General features: G+C 32.6%; 1 protein-coding gene across 1 annotated transcript; it reads right to left on the reverse strand.

Annotated features, from left to right (window-relative positions):
- Positions 1-6017: 6017 nt before the first annotated feature.
- Tap42 (immunoglobulin binding protein Tap42) lies at positions 6018-12342 on the reverse strand. The gene is made up of 7 exons (XM_090102412.1): positions 12036-12342; positions 11503-11711; positions 9931-10051; positions 9239-9464; positions 8195-8348; positions 7081-7162; positions 6018-6548 (listed from the first exon to the last, which is right to left on the reverse strand). The coding sequence occupies exons 1-7, from the start codon at positions 12156-12158 to the stop codon at positions 6438-6440; spliced, it is 1026 nt and encodes a 341-aa protein (XP_089958538.1). The 5' UTR covers positions 12159-12342; the 3' UTR covers positions 6018-6437.

Raw genomic sequence — 12342 nt, forward strand, 5'->3', positions numbered from 1 at the left:
CAGAAAACGAATTACACAAGTTATTAAAAACAATATTTGTACAAGACTGAAGAAACCTTGAGAATATTAAGAGCATTGATAAGAAATACAGTATCTTTGTAATCTTTTCTCCAGACTTGTTATCTAAATTTTAAGCAGCATCTCCTGGTTAGCAAAATATATTTCATTGATATTGGTGCAATTTATACATTTTTAAAGAATACATTTCATTCAACTTTTAAGATAAACATAAAAACTTCAATAATAACTTGATACACTAAACTCAAAGCATTTCGATAAGCCTTCTGTTTTTCATTCAATCAATTAAATTGATCAATGTTATAAACACAGGTTCAATAATTTATTTGCTATTTAAATAATTTTATTATAACATTGCTCAATATATACTCAGACATGATTTGCAGAAATGAACTTATGATATAAAAGGAAAAAGGCATAAATTAATGTACTGTAATGAAATCTAATTACGTTAAAATAAGAAATGTTATAAGGAAAATTCATAAGTTGACAAACTCACAGCTCACTAAGCCTAAGGGCCGATTTTTCAATGCTTGGATAAAACTTATCCGTCCAATAAAGTATTACAGGATAATATTAAAATGTCATGTAACTTGCCAAATACGGGCAATTAGAATACGTTTTAAAAATGGTAGTTTTATACATTATTCGACGAATAAGTTTTATCCAAGCATTGAAAAATCGGCCCTTAGTAGGTATGTTAACTTTAGACATAAAATAGTAACGACATTCCATTTCTACACCTCACCATAGACACCCATAGTATTTTCTCAATGTACCTATAAATAATAGGTGAAACTCGATCAATTAGCTCTCTACCGTGTATATAGGACGCCACGTTGCCACTTGCCTTACAGAGAGAGATATCTGAACTCGGTGAAACCACTTCCTGTGATTAACTTGGCCGTCACACGTGCGCAAACTTCCGTATATCGATAGATATTCAATATTATTATAGGTATAGGTAGTACAGTGTGGGCTGTACGTGGATATAATTTGTAGAACGTCTTTGTTTGCTTCCAAAATGGTTTCTGGTTGGAACTATTTGACAAAGATTGTGCGTAGGATGAGAAGTTCCTGCAATTTCATGTAGTAATGCTATCTAGACTCAAAATTAACTAAGATTGTATTTGAATATAAGCCTAGTCCCTAGAATGTGTAAATGTGTATGGACATTTAAATGTAATTAATTAAAATGTATCGACTATATGCAATTATCAGCAGATAACTTTACACTCTTTTATTTAGTTTGATAGCGTTTTTCATTAATGAAAAAAACAGTTACGACTTTTGAACACATTATTGATGTTGATAATAATGAACTTCACACCTCGACAGTCACTGCACCAGCCACCCCAGTCAACTATTACGTTTACTAAACAAATTCTGGAATTCATAGTATGTAGGTATAGTGTTATTTCTTTCTTTATCTGAAATGGAATAAATTTCATATATAAATTACGCGAGGGCTGCAAACCTCTAGATATGAAAAAAGTGTATGAAAATTTTCAGCTCTCCACCTACCTAATTGATATGTACAGTAAAGTTAATACGTCAGAATGTACCATCGTATATTATTTCATAGATACGTCAGTTATCAAACCACCGAGAAGCCACATAAATAATAAAGGAAAACAACATAAATAATACTAAAGATAGACCAAATAAGCTAATCAGAAGCAACGTTAGCTAACCTACAAGCGTGCAAAACACGAAATTAGCATTGTAACCCATTGATAGTCAGGTTTGCTGGACCGGTAGGGCCCGGTACATTATATGCTGACCACATGACCTACATGCATGCGAAAAGGGCTGCCATAATGCTGACTAACTAGCTTTCGATATATGGTATATGTACTTATAACATACAAGCTTCCTGCCCATGACGTCAAAAGAAATTCCTTGTTATTAGTATCTATTCTTGTGTTTCGCATTATGAAAAAATATAAAAAGTTAAATTATATTACACATGTCTTTGATATTTCACTGCTTTGTTAGCTAATATATAGCTAATATATAAAGAATTGTGATCAAAATTGAATGCACTGATTTTTTAACCTATTTATATAAATCTTGATAAACTTAGTATGTATTTCTGCAATTTCATTCAACTTGAAGCATAATGGAGGAATGAGGCACTTTCTATTTGCTTTTAAAAAACATACGAGATGAAAATATAACATACAGGCGTCCGACACATATGAACTAAGGCTGTTATTAATATCTCAAAATAAATAGGAATTTTATAAATTAACTAAAATGAATTGGCAACCCTATCGCGAATCCCGCCCTCGACCAACACCTGTTCTAACGGAACTGAGATTCCTTATGCGGTGGCCATTGAAAGTAAACTCGATTAATATTTATTTATCACGATACATTTATCTTCCTTTACATTGTCAATCGATTGTATGATTTGCCCTTTAAAGGAATTCTGCATCAAGGATGTGGTGCTGGTGTTTTAGTCATAAATAATGATATCAGTATATAAATCAGTCTCTCTTGATCAGTGTTTTTGTACTGTATTGATCTATCTTTTATCAGCTGGAGCCCGCGGTTTCGCTCGAGTGGTAGAAAGTTTCTCTAATACGAATCAAAAATTAAATCTATACCATACTCTGTAGGTACCAAAATTAATTCTTATCCGATGTTTCGTTTGTTCTTCTATAATAAATTCGATCAAGCAATCCACTAGTTCTAGCCGGCGTTATGTTTCGGCTCGAGATATACGAAAAATAGCGATACGATACGATATAGATATACGGTATAGAACAAAAAATAACCTCTTGCTACTAAAGAACAATGTATTCTGTAGCACATAATTGGACAAATAATTTATGTAGTTGTTTTCAGGAAAACTCTACCAAACAGTTAAAATTTTCAACTTTTTATCTTTTTATTGTTTTTCGATTTAAGGCAGGTACCTACTCTGCCCTTGACATATATTTTTTTTGAAGTGAAAACTTCTTTAGCGGCGTTGAGTATAAAATCTTAAACTCGCGTCAGGACACGTGGCCTGATCGAAAAAGCGAGACGGATTTTTTTTTCAGCCCTTATATTCCATGCGTAAGACGGATACCATTCCAAAATATCAAACATGCTGAACGTTAAGGCTTATACATGCGCTAATAACCTTGACCATACTTGACGGATCTCAAACCTCTCCCGCTGCACCTTCTTTTTTCCTCGCATTTTGTATTTAAAAAGATACTAATCAGTGTAACAAAAAATCCTCGTCAGGGTCTGTTGTGTAACTGATAATTTATTAAACATAAAATTTTCAGAGCTCTAAGTCAGCAGGTTACGAAGTTTATAGAGTATTTGCGGAAAAATCGATGACCACGGCACATTTTTTTTCTAGAAATCTATTAACTTTGGAAAAAAGTCCTCGCGAGCAATTAAAGATCAAAGACCATCCTATTTTATATATTTTTTTCGGTATTGTGCTTTATGTTGTACCAGACTTTATAGAGGTTGAACATAGTCGAAATTGCCGGGTAACGCCTTAATAATCAAGCTTTCAGTTCTGCCGGCACTCCCGGAGTGCAACCCGTCTTTTTTTTTCTTTCTTATCTTGCACCTGTGTATATTAATAAAGACAATTAAAAAATAAAATAAATGAATATAATTGACATTGAAGGTTATGCACGTCCACATTGCTAATCTATATACGGTAAACAGTTATTGTATTTATAAACAGCGTGACATAAATAAAAAGAGCATGTATGGTGCGGTCATACATAGAAGGAATTCAATATGGAATGCTTAACTATGTATATACATAAGCTTGCAACATTGAAAATAATTTATATCACCGTGGTCTGTATAAATTAAAAAAAAGTATGTATGTCAAGTTTGTGTCAACTGTAATTTGATGTAATACAGGTACATAGTTCTATGTATAAATACATAGATTTATGAATGTTGGTTAATCAGAGCTTTATTAGCTTAATCAGAGCAGTTACATTTCAATTAAATATGTAAAAACCACATAAACCGTTCTCATATAAATATTTATTTCATATATTTCGCTTTTTTGAGGGTATATTTTTAAAAATTATTCGTCCACGATCTAATGAATAATAAAATCAGTTTAGCAGACAAGTTACAAGCTTAACTTACAAATAGATAGAGTTAAATGTATTGGTATGAATGTAAAAGCAACACAAATTGCTCAAGCTACAGACAAATATTAACTTAAATATCTGGAGGTCTTGTACAGTTAGATTTTGAAGAATTACATACATATATTAAGAAAGTACTAAGTACATAGACCAAGAAGCTTATATCTAATACACTGGAGATTGCACTGGAGATTGGAACTTGCCAAGTTAGGTGTGAAAGGGATAAAAAAACATACAGGCGTCATTCAACGTCATATTTTCTTGTTACCTACAATTTAATGGTCACAGTGCAATCTCCAGTGTATTAGATATAAGCTTCTTGACATAGACTTATGAGAAGAGCGATAACACGAAGTGCACTCTCCAGGTATAAACTTTCTTCTTTGCATCATCTACCGAATGGGCTTCTGCCAACCATTTCAACTGCAAAACGTCGTTACCACTTTCAAATAAATCTACAAACGTCATTACGGCCCTTGACCCTTGGGAAACTTTGCAAAGCGTCCCGTGACACGTCAAATGACGATATTACCGCACATCTCGTAAGCACAGTAATGACGGGCCTCATCAAACTGCACTTTCCATTTCGCTCGCCGCGGGCAGTGAAAGTGCCAAACCTTGATGATCGATCAGTGACAATCATTCTCTTACACCTGCCGCGTCACACCTAACAATGATAGTGATCGTAGACTTTACTAATAGTGGTAGATTTCTGGTATTGAAAGAAACCTGAACCTTGTCAAGCTAAATGACCGATTGACCGATTGCATTTGTAAATATGCGAGGAAATATTAAGTTTGATCTCAAGAAAATAGTTCAAAAGCAAATTAAGGTTACGGTTTCCCTTATTCTCATTAAAGATTTTGGAATATCTCTTGATTCAAAAACTACATACCTACTTTGTTCAAGGAAAACCGATTCTAAAAATATTCAACATCAGAGCAGCAGTTCCAAAACAAACAAAAAAAGAAAACTTCTAATTTTATAATACCTAGTAATTTTCTCCTCGTAATTATCTAAACTTTTTATGGTCACACTGCTTATGTAATGGCTCTTATTGTGCCAATGTTACACTGGACAGGTGTGACAAGCGATGTGATAATATGAAAGCACGCTACATTTCGCAATATAAATTTTAATAAACGTTAAACTCGTGCGAAAACTTTCTACTCGTTTCAAAGACAATTTGTTCTTGTGTGTTTTCTATTGCTTGATAGAGACATCGATCTTGAGATTGTAGAAACGAGAGGTTTGACAGGGTCATTGAATAATTAATATGTAATATTAATAATTTTTATTATGTATGCATTGATATAATCTCTGCTGTCAAACACTAGATTAATTATTTTTGTAGCTGCTTAGATTTTTAATTGAATCGAATCGTTTTTCCTCCCTTTTTGGAATAGGCATTTCAAACTTCGAATATATTATCCGTATTCATATTTTTGAATCGAAGCATCTAAATAGTGCTGTACTAAATACTATGCACACAGCATAATAAAACTATACAAATCTACACTAAATAAAATCGCTTTTCTGTGAACATGTTATGTGAAACTGGCAACACGGCAAAGTTCTCTCAGATGTATATCGTCATTTTTATAAGATTTTAGATATTTTGAATGTTAATGTATATGTGTAGTAAGTATATTTCAATATTATTTTCTATAAATTATGCCGGTCACTCACATTCGCATGAATAGGAAAACACAACTTTGCCAATGTTTTTAAGTGGGTGCACGAATCTTTTATGACATCTATATTATAGTATTTTTGTAGTCTTAAACTTATTTCATAAGTCCTTTTAATGTGTATTAAAATGTAGTTAGGTTTATAAAAAGCGTGAACTGAAATAAAATTCAAATTAAACAGCCATTTAAATCAGTATATAATTTTATTTGTTACAACACATTACAATTATCCACCGTACAAATAACCGACTCAAAGTATATATTGAGTACTAGCGGTCCGCCCCGGCTTCGCCCGTGGTACATATTTACGTTTTCTCTACATAAAAACCATCCTCGTACTTCAAGGAATATAATAAAAAAAGAATTATCGAAATCGGTTCAGCCGTTCTAGAGTTATGCGCTTACCAACACATTTTGCGATTCATTTTTATATATAAGAAGATAAGGCGTGACTAGTAAATACATTTTTCACAATAAAAAAAGTTTTATCTTCAACGCAATATTTAGTATGTGATTTGACAGCTCTTATACTGTCTATGGTTTGACAGTTCTAAATGTCTCATATCATCTGTGGTTCGACAATTCTCTGCAGTCTGTGGTCCAATTAACTTCTGTTGTATCTGTTTCCCCAGCCTCTGCGATGGTCATCTTTATATTCATCCATGTTGCGTTTTCTTGCCAACTCTTCGGGATCATCGTCTTCTTCGAGTTGTTCCTATAAAATATTCACATACTTTTATAGTAAACAATACTTATGTGTAATCACATAAATATAAATATTATGTAACAAAGGAAGATAGAATATGTAAAATATGAATACAATACATATGTTTGTATACTATATACTTATATATTATCTCATTTAATCTTCTACAAAAACGTAAATTTTAATTTCGTATTTCTTTACACCTACGAAAAAGAATGAGCAATATAGAAATTCGTCATCTTGGCGACCAATAACCAAAGAGGTACGAAAAAACATACCTACAAATCAAAATTATTTAAACTTCTATATTGTACTAGCTATGCTACGCGGTTTTACACTTCTGGTGGTCATAGCGAGATGATTTTTAGCCTATAACTTTCCTCGATAAATGTGCTATCTAACACCGAATTTTTTAAATCGGACCAGTAGTTCTTGATTAGCGCGTTCAAATAAACAAGCAAGCTTTATAATATTAGTATAGATTCAAAATATGTAATACATTTTGACAGAAAAGTAGATACTAAAGAGAGTACAATGTTACCTTTTTAATTTCCTCCGCCTCATCTACATCGGCTTCTGAGCTCTGTATCTTTGTGTGCGGGATGTTTGAGGCAGCGGGGAAACTGAAATCAATATAAAAAATTGGTTGCCTGTAAAGTCGGTATACGGGCGAAAGTTTTACGTGACAACGACTTTTTATGTCTGTCTCTCTCGCTCTTAGGCGGGCTAACCATGCCCGAGTGGAAGGGACGCGTGCCTCTCACTCGCTCTCATTGTGAGCGCATAACGTGAGCGGAGCGTAACGCAGTTTCTTGAAGTGTCACCCGGCAAACCAATTTATAAGACGTTGTCACGTCAATACAAGGATATACATTTAAATTAATAAATAGTTCAGGACAATTTTCACACACGCCACAATCTGATCTCATACTAAGCTTTCGCTTGTGTTATGGAAACCAGATGGCTGATAAACATACATATACAATATACATTTAAATAAATACGATAGTGATGATTTTTTTTCATAATATGTAATGGTTAACTAATGTATGAATATGAGAAATTATAAAAAGAATAGAAAATATTCCATCAGGAGGCGGGATTCGAACCCGCGTCATACGTCTTTTCTAACGTAATATTGAAAATATGTAGTCGATCATCATTTTGCTTGCATTTCATACATCTAACAGGAGTAAAAATAGCATTTATTACCTAGAAAATCTATAGGTTGCTACTAATATTATATTTCTTTACAATCAGTTGAGCTACTTTTGAATTAAATCATAATAAACAATCATAATATTATTTTTAATAAATTTTGTTAAGCCATTGCAATTATTTTACACACATTTATACACAAAAAGCTTAAAAAAATTTAATAAAAAAAATTTACATTTACATAAAAATAGGTATGCGTGTACACACGAAAGAAGTGAAACTTCTTTATGACCTTAAAAATGTCACGAGTATGGCGTAACGCAAAAATGTCACGCGTACGGCGTAACTCCATGGGCGTAACGCAAAAATGTTACACTAAATTTTTGTCCATCCCCGATAAAGAAGTTTCACTTCAAAAAAATTACTAATACTATTTTTACACATGTACTTGTGATATGGCATAACCAATTTAGATTGTCAAGTATAAATATACTCACGTGCCCTCCCGCACTCGTTTATCATAGAACTCCTCTACAGTGTATGTATGTAGAGACGGGTAGCCCGCCCCATACACTGCCTTTTGTAACGCATCTCGAGTTATAATTATCGGCTTCAGTGCTGGTGCTCGCTCGCGTTTGTTTGGCTTTAATTCTGTGAATAATCAGTACATAGTATAAAACAAAGTCACTTTCTCTGTCCCTATGTCCCTTTGTATGCTTAAATATTTCATACTACGCAACGGATTTTGATGCGGTTATTTTAATAGATAGAGGAAGGTTTTAGTATATAATTTATTAGGTTTAAGTCAAAGGGGGCAAAGCCGCGGGCGGTAAGCTAGTTAAAGAATAATTAAGTAACAAAATTTTACATGACACTAAGAAAATAGTTTGGAACAAGAATTTATATTACGCCGTGCTGTAAGAAATTAAAAACACATTTTTATTTTATGCCTACGATAGGAACATAATATTATACCTATAAGTTCATACTTAAAAAATTTAAATAGTAAGTTTATAAACTGCTTTTGTTTGTACCGAATTATTTTTACGAAATTAAGATTCAGACTCAATACTTTTTAAAGTTCATTTTACAGCGATTGGAACTTTAACCCATTGACCACCGAGCGGCCCGATCGGGCCGAGACACAATAGATTTTCTATTGTGTCTGTGATCCGAGGACTGACGGATTAATATGAATTGTTTATCTCAAGCAATTGTTATAATACCTAACTCTCTTAACTATAATATATATAATGCAAAACATAGCTTATATTGTAGCATTATATCCAACGGGGAAAAACATGTATATGCATTGAGGTATTATTACTACGTATAGAGAGGACACCACGAACAAAATCTGTGCGACAATCGCGGCGCGGCAGTGCGGGGCGCGCGTGGGGCGGCTAGTTAGTCATAGATATAAGTGATGTTTGTGACGCTTGGCTCTAACTCGTGTTACAAATAGTGTAGTAGCGATGCCCTCTCTAGTACGTAGTACATAGTAACTCAATGTGTATATGCGGGATTTGACATGATCTTACCTCCTGCATGTTTAGCCATATACTCCAAAATCGGTTTCTCCTGCTCAATACTGCTGAGTTCCTCCATTGCTTGGTTCACGTAATTCAACAGTAACGTCGTAAAGTATTCCCTTTTAGTCTGATCATCTACATTCGGAGACTCCATAGCTTTGGACAGAGTGCTCAATTTCTCTTTTAGTTCTTTCATCTCCTTGTACCTCTTGATTTTAGCTTCTCTTGTGAGTACCTGTAAATTTAAATATATAACTGACTAATGTTCTGCTCTTGTGAGTTCTGTAAATTTAAATATGAACTGACTAATGTTCTGCATTGAAATATTGCATCTTTTCTTACACAAAAAGAGGCATAAAATGTATTCTGATATTGAAAATTTGTTTGCAAAACTAATTTAGCAAAGACAGTCCAAATAGTATTTTTGTATGCAAAATAAGATTTAAATTTTTAACATTTGTTGGTCACAGAATGATATCATAAAATAATAATAGCCTAACTTGGATAAAACACATAATATAGTTTGCATCCCAAAAATCCCATAGGAATGGGAACTATGCACACTTGATTACAAAGGCGAAATTGCGGACAAAAAGAAAAGTCCCAGAGGAATAGGAACTATTTCTTTTGATTACACAGGTGAAGTTGCTGACAAAAAGCTAGTTTTACATGTAGAAAGTAAGTATATAAATAAGTCTCACCATTGAAGCAATTTTGGCTTGTTCACTCTGTGGCCTCGACACAGTGTTATCTTCATTAGCACTTGGCTGAGGCACTTCTACATCTGTGACGCCATAGTCTTTGCACCTTTGTATAAAATCTCTGAAATTGTACAATATTATGCTTTAAATTATTTAATGTATTAAAAAAAAGTAAAGTCACAAAATATTAACTGTACTTTTAAGAGCGCATATTCAATTTAACGCAAGTCAAAATCTCCGCGATCTATTACGATAGATCGCGGCTTGCGCTATCCTTTTACTATGAACAGCATAGGTCCACAGGAGAGCGCCGAGCAACATGCCCTATCTCTGGAAAGGCTCGCTGCCGACTGATTTTAATCGAGTCGCGCGCAGTGTTTTATAGTACTTTAAAAAAATTTGTAGAAAAATAATAGAGGTACCTTAGTTGATTTTTTAAATTTTATCTTATAAGTAAGACATTGTTTTATTGAAACATGTATAAATTATATTCAATAAAGTCAAATATCTTGGTGAAAATAATCATTTTGTCGACTATAATTTCTAAAAAAATTCACATTGTTCGGATTTTAATTTCGTAAGTTAGGAGTCCAAAATAAAAAAATCTTTTAACTAACTATTTTAATAAGGATCTTTGCAGTTAGTTAAAAATAATTGTGTGTTAGATCTGTCAGCAATTTCAGATATTTTTAGCTTCGAAATTGACACTAAAAGTGAAATCAAGTAATCATCGGCTCAGTTATCTTGATGGTATTCACAAATACTGTATTAATTGAAAAAAACTCTTAACTAACTACATAGACAATAAAATTTCCTAAAATTATTAGTAATTCATATGTTTGTAAGATAAGTGGTTGATGGACAATCTGGTTTGAAAAATCACATATTTGAGCCTAACAGCGCACGGACCGCGTACACGGCCTTAAGTACATATTATCATGATGAAAAATTACAACTGCATACTTAAAATAATTTGGAAAATCCAAAAGTGCACGCCTCATAATTTTTTTTTAATAATTATTTATTAATTATTATTTTTGTTTATTTAATAACAATTAAACCACATCGAATCAGACCCTGAAAAATGAAAGGGTTCTATTCCTGAGCATACTCAAGCGTAAGAGAAAAAAAAGACTCGATTAGTAAAGTATTTCGGTCGCTATCGTGTTAACAAGAAAAAGGATCCGCACATACAGACACACGGACATCCAAGACAGAACTTTTTTAAACTGTTTTTTAACTAGTTTAAATAACAAAAATGACATCAAAAATATCATGAACGTTAAAAATAGTGTTTTTTCTTAATATGCGTGTGTATGTATTATGTGTATGTATATCTTACAAGTGCAATGTATGATACATAAAGACATTTTAAGTTTGAAAAATCAGATGTTTTGCGCGAAGTGACAGTAGTACCCACCTCAACGCTTCGCTTATGAGGCGTGCAATATGATTTCATCTCATGTATCATATCATATGAAATAGCTATACTTTCTCTTAGATTTTTATAAGTATAATAACTCATTACAAAAGTGTTTTTTAATTTTACTTTAATAAATTGCAAATAAATACCTAAAATATATCTCAGCTACTGTTATAATATCCTTTCTAGGTTGATTGCACAACTTTAACGTCAATGTTCCAAGAAGCGCAGGTAAGAGTAGGTACTGCAGTGTTTCTGTTGGTAGCTCATCTAACGATTCATTCTTACTGAACATTCCTGAGAGAGAAACTAAGTTTGTTGCCTTCTCAAACTTGGATATTGTTGTTTTAAGTGTCATCTGAAAAATTATTCATATAAAAGTAAGTACTTTTAAGAAAATGTGTATAAACTTGTTTGAACATAGCAAAAATATTTCTTCCAGAAGATGGTGTCTTTAGTTGATAACCAATAAAAAGCTAATGAGAAAGTTTTCATGATGATAGTTGTATACGTAGTATATTATTATTAGTCTGTGATGATAGTTATTTATAAAATGGCTATTTCTTTGCTCCTTCAATACCTTCAATTTATATACAAACCATTTGTTATACAGAGATTTTTGTTTTGGATAGGATGCAATAAATATTATCTCCGAAATTACAATATAAGTGTACAAACTTACCTGTACTGCATCACTATTAGTTGCTTCGTTTCCAGTTTCAATTTTATCAAACAATTTCATAGCGGTATCATAAATACTCTTCAAAGATTCTTCATCTGATGATGATGCATCGTTTTGCGACATTTTTTTAAAGGTTTAAATCAAATATAACTCGTAATACTAAAAGTATTAGTTCAATTTTTCCGGTATTTTTCTTCGTTTCTATGTATTTGTCACAGGTATTTGTAATAATACGTGTTTGTAATGATATCTTCTTTTTTATCTCAAATCTCAATTCGCAATTTTTACGTGCGGCTGTCAAACATTA

This window comes from Colias eurytheme, chromosome 6, assembly GCF_061535395.1.
Source record: "Colias eurytheme isolate Ceu_HAF_F1 chromosome 6, ilColEury1 Martin Lab GWU primary, whole genome shotgun sequence".
NCBI classification, from domain to species: Eukaryota; Metazoa; Arthropoda; class Insecta; order Lepidoptera; family Pieridae; genus Colias; species Colias eurytheme.

What these genes read in the sequence shown, in the direction of transcription:
- Tap42 (XM_090102412.1), bottom strand. Translation starts at nt 12,158, where the DNA reads ATGTCGCAAAACGATGCATCATCATCAGATGAAGAATCTTTGAAGAGT. An exon ending in TATGGCTAAACATGCAGGAG is followed by an intron (nt 8,349 to 9,238) that starts GTAAGATCATGT and finishes GATTATTCACAG; the next exon opens with AATTAAAGCCAAACAAACGC. An exon ending in AAACGAGTGCGGGAGGGCAC is followed by an intron (nt 7,163 to 8,194) that starts GTGAGTATATTT and finishes TATTGATTTCAG; the next exon opens with TTTCCCCGCTGCCTCAAACA.